The following is an 8,614-nucleotide window of genomic DNA, read 5'->3' as shown; positions in this document are numbered from 1 at the left end:
AGCGGATGGATACGAATTGGATTGAGCGGATGGATACGAATTGGTTTGTGCACTTTCTAAAAAATAAAACCTGAACATAATTCAATTGTGCATTGCACTTCCTAAAATACTGCCAAAACATAGGTACGCAAAAGATAGTGTGCAAGTGCACAATTCATATATTTGATATATTGCCAATCTGCCAGACCAAAAACAAATAATTCAATTCACATTGGTTTTTAATTCATATATTTTTAATTCACATTCAATTCAAAAACAAATAATTCAATTTATAAAACCAAATCAATCCCGAAGCAGTTCTGAAATCAATCAATTTATAAAAATAAATCAGTTCCTAAATCAATCCATTTATTTTCAGTTCCTAAATCACTTCCTAAATCAATTTATAAACACAAATTTTTTATGGAAGCGCTGTAAAACTAAACCAATCAGTTTATAAAACTAGATCAGTTCCAAAGCAGTTCCAAAATCAATCAATTTATAAAACTAAATCAGTTCCTAAATCAATCAATTTATTTTTAGTTCCTAAATCAATTTATAAACACAAATTTTTTATGAAAGCACTGTAAAACTAAATCAATCAATTTATAAAACTAAATCAGTTCCTAAATCAATCAATTTATTTTCAGTTCCTAAATCAATTTATAAACACAAATTTTGTATGGAAGCACTGTAAAACTAAATCAATCCATTTTTAAAACTAAATCAGTTCCGAAGCAGTTCTGAAACAATTCCGAAATCAATCAATTTATAAAACTAAATCAGTTCCTAAATCAATCAATTTATAAACACAACTTCCTAATCAGTTCCGAAGTAATTTCTCAATAAAACTAAAATTGAACACAACACATACAACAAACGAAATTGGACCCAAAATTCAAGGCGAAAATGTTGAATAAGAGGTAGAAAACAACACATGCACAGAGTGTGACATAACAGAGAACAGGTGAAGACAATAAGAGGAAAGAAGAAGAGAAAAACTGAAGAGGAGAAGAGAAGAAGAGGAAAGAAGAAAAGCAGAGCATACCATCAGTGTAGAACAGGAGCAGAGACGAGCAGAACGTAGGAGAATATAGTTCGATGTAGATTGATAGCCAATCGCCGTTCAGTGTAGTAGATCATCGGTCGACTGTTTAGTGTAGACCGCTGAACGAGGACGAGGACAACGATGGGTAGGGTTTTGGGGGTAGAGAGAGAGAGAGAGAGAGCCAAGCAAGAGACGAGAGAAAGGGTGTGTGTGTGTCTGTCTGAAATGAGGAACTAGGTTTAGGGTAAACTAAAGAAAAGGGGTGGCTGAGGCGTAAAAAAACACGCACAAAAAAAGGGGGGCCATGGTCGGGGTCGGGTTTTGTGGGCATAAGGGCAGATCACTCGCCACCCGACCCGAACAAGAAAAATCAAGAATTCTGAACCCGCAGCCGTGCGCTGCATACCACGCATCCACCCATTATGGGTCGGGTCAGGTCGGGCCAGGCGGATTTGACGGGTCGTTGGATCCACTGCACAACCCTAGAAGCAGATGGTCTGGGATAAGCAGCTGCAACATTTGCATTGCTAGCATCTCCTGCTTTTCGTCTCCGAGGCCTTCGTGCACTGCTTGGATTGCTGCGAGCATTTCCTGTTTCCTTCGAATCATGAAGTTGTTCCAATTCTTTCACCACCTCATCCATGTTTGGCCTGAACTTGGATTCTGTTGACAGGCATCGCAATGCGAGGTTCGCTGCCTTATAGGCTATATCCAACGAGTACTGGCCTTCGAGACGGTTATCGAGGATGCGAAAGATTTTACGTTTGCTGGCCAGGTAGGGTTTGGCCCATTCCACCAGGTTGTGTTCACCGGATGGTCTGTTCTTGTCCACAGCTCTTTGGCCAGATAACATTTCAAGGAGCACAACTCCGAAACTATAAACATCACTCCTGGCAGTCAAATGACCTAGAATAGGTGAAAAAAGTTGAATGAATACCTAACAAAAGAAAAATATACAACAAATACATGGAAACCATGAATGGACATTTATAGCAGATAAAAGGTTTGAAATGAATGGTCTTTTAAAGTGGAATCGGGAAAGCTAATTAGAGAAATTATGTCAGTTAAGTCAACAGTGTTTTGCCAAAGGCATCACTCCCTATCAAGTTCAGTCCCCAAGCAAAAACATTGAGGTCCAAAAACACAGTTGAAGAGAGAAGTGGCATTGATCCAGTACTCTCACCTTACTCTGCCCTAACTTCATCTTTTTAGGGCCATTTTGGGCATGTGTGCATAGGGCACAAAGTCAGGACCTGGTGGACCTTTACCCTATAATCTCACATGCACAAAATAAGAAAATCTTCTTGCAAGTAACATGGAAGAAAACTAGTTTAGTTGTAGTGCGCTGGTGCTTTACTCTTATAATAGAAAGTAAAGGCTCTTCCCACGTTCCATGAATCTACAACTCTCTTTGTCTTTTGATCTGCTTTGTCTGAAACTAGGTTTGATTTACTATTTTCAGAGAAAAGAGGGGTTGAATTAGGTCGATGGCTAGCTTACAAACTTAAATCCCCAAATATGTTGGAGGGTGTACTCCAATAAGGAGGGTATTCTGATATAAACTGATAAATGGTCCATATCAGTGTCCCTTTTGGATTCAAAAAATGAAAGATTTTCAAAGGGTAAGCAAGGCGGGTCACAAGGAAAGAGAAACATGAGTCGGAAACAACATATATAGAGATCTTTAAATAATAATAATAAAAGTCACATGTATTGAAAATCATACCGGTGGCTAGATATTCTGGAGCTGCATATCCATAGGTTCCCATAACCCTTGTGGAGACATGGCTCTTGTCACCTGTCGGCCCATTCTTGGTCAACCCAAAATCAGAGAGCTTTGCATTGTAATTCTGACAATATATGCTAAAAATTTGTATCAGAACAGTGCGCGATGATAAATAAGCTTTCTGGAATTGGAAAAATGCATGGTAGCAAAAATTTGCTTCACAGATACATACTGAATCAAGCAATATATTAGAAGTTTTGAAATCCCAATATATGACTTTTGTTTCAGCACTGTGAAGAAAAGCAAGCCCCTTTGCAGCACCAATTGCAACCCTTAAACGAAGGTTCCAAGAAAGAGGTTGGAAATAAGAACCTCCTGTTATACAACAATTTAATGTCTCATTACAAAAATTTTCATATAGAAAAAAAAATGGTTTAGAATTTCAAAGAACTCACTCCTGAACAAATGATTTTCCAAGCTGCCCCTAGGCATGAATTCATACACCAGAAGCCGGTGCTCATCCTCCAAACAATAGCCAATGAGTTTCACAAGGTGAGGATGACAAAACTGCCCCAAATAATTCACTTCCGCCTGCAAGACCAATACGACAAATAAAGAAACATGCATATCAGAGTGGCATACATGAGAAAAACAAGCAGACATGAATAAAATATAATTCTAATTGGCAGCAAAAAAATAAACTCACCAGCCACTCCTTGCGACCTTGGAAACCTTCTTGGTTAAGCCTTTTCACAGCAATGACTATGCCTGTCCCTGGCTTTGAAGCCGTAAAAGAGTTCTCATCGATCCAACCTTTGAAAACTGAACCAAAACCACCTTCTCCTAACACACTATCTGGGCGGAAGTTCCTTGTGGCCATTTTAAGATCAGAAAAACTAAAGCTCTTCAAATTAGTAGACTGCAAGATTTCGCCCTCACTCCGAGGAGTCGGAGGCACAGAAACCGCTGAGCCTTTACTGACCGAACCACTTAGATCAGTCCCCTCTATGCTAACATGTTTTGAATTCACCCCTAGACAATACCATCGTATGTCAGCTCTCTTGGTGACATTTGAATTACAATTGCTTCTATCAAGGGCATCTCTAATCCTTCACCAATAATTTGATGAATGACAAGATATAAGTGAGCTCCAACCATATCATCAAACTAGTATCATGTTGGAAAAAATAATTTTTGGGGACTTTAATTTAATATTGAAGTTTGGTGACTTTAATTAAATATTAAAGTGGGTCCTAACCATTTTTTGTGTTGGGTCCAAGTGAGCCAAAAACCATTGGGTTTTGAATAAGAAATTGCCAAGAAATTGCTTCATGATGTTAGATTCATGAATAGGATTTTAAAGAGTATTTAAATCTTTTTTCTTGGCTAAAGGGTGTGAATCCTTTGGGCATCCATACTTTTCATTTTGTGGAAAGGGGCTATGGATGCTTGGTGTTTTAATGACTAGCCTTAAAGGCTGGAGGCTTTTCCTCTCTCCCCTATACATGTATAAATTGAGACCCTCCTGTCAAGTTTCTATATAGAAATTTTTGTTTCCATTTTACAAGTCAGTTTGCTTGATAGTTCCTATTATGAGAGAGTGCTGCCATTGTTTTGTTCGCTAAGCTAGATAGATAGTGCTTCTGCCGTAGCTGGTTTTGACCGTCGTATCCTGGGAGACAGACGCCGGGTTTCCTCAAGCACCCGTGAGGCGGCGAAATTTGTTTTAAGGAAACTGCTTCCGTGCAGGCTTCGGTTTTGTCTCTTTACCCTTTATTGTTTTTTGTGTATTTCTGTTAAAATTTAGTTGTAATTATCAGCATATGTTCTTGGTATATAATTTGTTTTCTTCATAAATCTATTTATTTAATTTCACAATTTTGAACAACAAGCTTAAAACAGATTTTATATATCTTTTCTATGAAATTGATCGAATAGATTTATATAGACTATTAGGTTAGCTTTGTATAATGTTACTAGGAATTGTTGCGGAATTGCTCACAATTTCAATAATTGTAAATTATGCAATGGTACTCTCTAATTGCTTACTTTAATTAGAATGTTCTATTATAATTTGCATACTTAATTGTATTAGTATGATCTTGTTTTATGCGTATGGTTCATCATTTCCCTACCATGATTTGCATGAATTTTAAGGTTATAAAATATAATTTATGGATGTTGCAATTTTGACATTCTAATTCTATTCTAGTCTCAATTTGTTACATGCTTATTATTTTCTAGGCTAGATTACATAATTTAATGTATTTGGAGTTATAGAGTTTTATGAATTGTGTACATGATTAATCTAAATTATCTAATTGTGTGCATTAATATGAATTATTTAATTGGGTGCATTAATCTAAGTTATCTAATTGGGTGCATTAATCTAAATTATTTATTTGGGCGCATTAATCTGAATTATTTAATTAGGTGCATTAATCTGAATTATTTAATTAGGTGCATTAATCTGAATTATTTAATTGGGTGCATTAACTTTAAATTTGACTTATCTATTTGGAGTTATTAGTTTAAATGTTTATTATGAATTAATTTTATTCATGACTCATGAGTATTGAACTTTATTTTAAAGTTGTAATTTAATTTTGAAATTACAAATTGTATTTTGTTTTGGTACCTTATATTAGTTGGTTACTTATATAATTAATAGTTGGCTAGATGGTTTCAATTATTTATTATAATTAAATTTTTTAGATTATTTGTTTGTATTTTGTTGTGGTTTGCTACTAACTTTCTTTGTAGGGATACCAATGCGAAAAACAATTATAAAACTAAATGAATAGTATTTGGGATGTAAAAACAAAAATGTTTGGACTACTAACTTTTGTGTTGAATAGGAATACCTAAGCGTGGAAAGGCTTTTGGACTAAATAGAATCCTTATGGATTGGCTATTTTATTTAAATGTTTGAAGCATGTTTTTTGCTTGAGATGTAGTTGGTTTGTTTATCAATTTGTGGTAGCAAGTTTTATTTGCTTGTTTTGTTAGAAGTATTTTATATGCGTGTAATTGTTATAGTAATTTTTTAAATTGTTTGTAAGTTTGAAACTTGGTTTGGTTTTCTGTGATAGAAACCAAAGTTTTAGCTTTGGCTAAAGAGTAGTTCTTATTTGTTTAGAAATGACAACTAAGACGGATTTGGTTTCAAACCTTTGGAGTTTGAGGAAGTCTTTGGGTTTAATCATTTTATTTCCAAAGTGTTGGAAAACCAAATTTGGAGAAAGTCTTTGGTTATAATCTGATTATGTCCAAAGTGTTTTGGTTTTGAGAAAGGAAACCAAATTTTAGCATTAGCTAAAATATTTTTGATTTTATTCAGAAATAATGGGCTTAGTTCCGGGAGTACCGGTTAACTTTTATGAGTGGTGTAATTCTGGTAGCAAATTTTATTTGCTTGGGAATCGGTTTGTTATAACCTGGTTTATCTTCTGGAAATCTTAATTTTTAAATTGTTTCCTATGGACTAGGAGTCAACATGCTCTTGAATGTTTTGTCAAAAGGTTAATTGGGTTTTAAGTGGGACCGATGTGACCCCTCCAGTCTTCCTGAGAACATTCCTGACCATGTTCGATTCTAGATTAAATGGTGAGACTAGTTTTGAATTAAATTTCCATCTAAGGGATTTTCTAAGGGTTAAGTTTATTTTCTGGAATCACAGAAGTGAAATTCTGTTGTGATGTATCAGAAATGGCTTCAAAAGTTAACAAACAGAAATGTTGTTCCACCTGACAACCTTAGCCTCGCGAGATTCTTAAAGAAAGATCTTAAGAGATCAAGTATGATTAAAGGAAATCATAAGATTGCATTAAAAATTTCTCTGATTTGATCAGAGGCAATTAGTTTGGTATCCTTGTGATTGCTATGTGACTTTGCTTGAAAGCAAAGATGAGACAACCTGTTATAGTGGGTGAATATTTTTTTTGAATTTTTAAACTCCAAATATATTCTTAAATTGGTGGTTCCTAGTGAGTACAAGATCACTAATCACAGAGATAGAAAACTGGTGGTTCCTAGGAGGTGTTAGACCACTGGCTACACAGTTATGAGATTGTGGTTCCTAGTAGTGAACAGATTACTGATCACAAGTCAAGACATCATGATTCCTAGTAGTGGAGAGGCTACTGGTCATATGTCAAGACATGATGATTCCTAGTAATGAAAGAGTCTATTGACCCTATGTCAGGACGTTGTGATTCCTAGTAGTAAAGTGACTACTGATCACAGGTTAAGACATTGTGATTCCTACTAATAGAAAGTCTACTGACCACATGCTGAGAAATTAGTGATTTCTAGTGATAAGACTACTGGCCATGTTATGAAGTTCCGAATAGTAGACTATTGAACACTGGATTTGTGTTTCCTAATAGTAAGACTATTGGCTTCAAAGTGATAGGTTGGACCAAATATATTTAGGTGCCTAATTCGGTTGATGACATTCTGGGAATGTATTTACTGTGATATGATTTTGAGAGTTTTATAATCATTGTGACACAAGGATTTGTTTAAAACTTTGTATAAATTCTACAAAGAAGACCTGATTATCCGACTCCGTAATGAGGAGGATAATAGAAAGAAAGAAGGGAGTACCTCCTCAGTGAAGGCCAATGTCATTGAGCATGGCAAATTTTCTAGGATGAGGAAGAAACCCCCCCTTGAACAAGGGCTCTTAGCTGGGGCCAAGGGGTGGTGTTGCAAAGAAGCTGGCATACAAGCCGCGGGAACCTGGTTCTCGGTTCTTTGGGAAGTGCTACAACTGTGGTAGCGAGGCTTTTAGTTTTACTAGGGCTACACGCCACATCTACTCCGAGAAGGAGCTGTTTACAACTTTCAAACTGGTTACAAAGGGTGAGAAGTTGTTTATGGGAAACTCTACTACCTCATTTGTTGAGGGAAAAATGGTCCTGATATTAACCTCAGGAAAAGAGCTAACCTTGAATGAAGTCCTGTATGTTCCGGACATTCGTTAGAATCTTGTCTCAAGGTCTCTTCTCAGTAAACATGTTTTTCGCATGGTTTTTTGAGTCCGACAAGGTTGTTCTGACGAAACACAAGTGTGAAACTTGTGTTGAAGCGAAGTGGACAAGACGCCGTATGAGTTATGGAAAGGCGTTAAGCCTTCGTATAAATTCTTACGAATGTGGGGGTGTCTTGCAAAAGTGGCGATTCCTACACCCAAACGGGTTAGGATAGGCCCGAAATCTGTGGATTGTATATTCATTAGTTATGCACATAATAGTAGTGCATATCGGTTTCTTGTTCATAAGTCTGAAATTCCAGACATACACAGGAATACCATCATGGAGTCAAGGAATGCATGTTTCTTTGAAGACATTTTTCCTTGCCGAACCCATGCAGGGGTTCCAAGGTCTTTGGAGCAATTTGATGAGGTTGCTAGTGAGGATGATCATGTTGATGATCCAGGTGATGATCAAATTGAGGTTTTAGATTAGCCCAGATGGAGTAAAAGGGCTAGGACATCCAAATCTTTTGGTCCAGACTTCTTGACTTATATGGTTGAGAACGAACCTCAAACTTTCCACGAAGTTGTGACTTCTCCTGAGAGTCCTTTATGGAAAGAAGCGATCAAAAGTGAGATTGACTCCATCTTACAGAACCACACCTGGGAGTTAGTAGATTTACCTCCAGGTTGTAAGCCTTTAGGCTGCAAATGGATTTTTAAACGAAAGATGAAGGCCGATGGGTCTATTGACAAGTATAAGGCGAGGCTCGTTATCAAAGGGTACAGGCAACGAGAAGGCCTGGATTACTTTGATACGTACTCACCTATAACTAGGATAACATTCATTCGCATAGTGATTGCGATAGCAGCTTTGCGCAAT

General features: G+C 36.6%; 1 protein-coding gene across 1 annotated transcript in view; it reads right to left on the bottom strand.

Moving 5' to 3' along the window:
- LOC114262003 (receptor-like cytoplasmic kinase 176) overlaps positions 1–7,734 on the bottom strand; it is an 8,433-nt gene extending 699 nt beyond the window's left edge. The window contains exons 1-7 of the mRNA XM_082918055.1: positions 7,705–7,734; positions 7,497–7,606; positions 3,460–3,862; positions 3,209–3,344; positions 2,986–3,128; positions 2,754–2,877; positions 1,028–1,933 (exon numbers count right to left, since the gene is read on the bottom strand). Of these exons, the coding sequence (XP_082774181.1) occupies positions 1,398–1,933; positions 2,754–2,877; positions 2,986–3,128; positions 3,209–3,344; positions 3,460–3,862; positions 7,497–7,606; positions 7,705–7,734 (1,482 nt within the window). The 3' untranslated portion in view covers positions 1,028–1,397. The remainder of the gene's footprint in view (positions 1–1,027; positions 1,934–2,753; positions 2,878–2,985; positions 3,129–3,208; positions 3,345–3,459; positions 3,863–7,496; positions 7,607–7,704) is intronic.
- Positions 7,735–8,614: the final 880 nt, after the last annotated feature.

The sequence above is a fragment of the Camellia sinensis genome, chromosome 3 (assembly GCF_055761805.1).
Source record: "Camellia sinensis isolate YWXY chromosome 3, ASM5576180v1, whole genome shotgun sequence".
NCBI lineage: Eukaryota > Viridiplantae > Streptophyta > Magnoliopsida > Ericales > Theaceae > Camellia > Camellia sinensis.
This window is presented reverse-complemented; position numbering and strand designations above follow the sequence as displayed.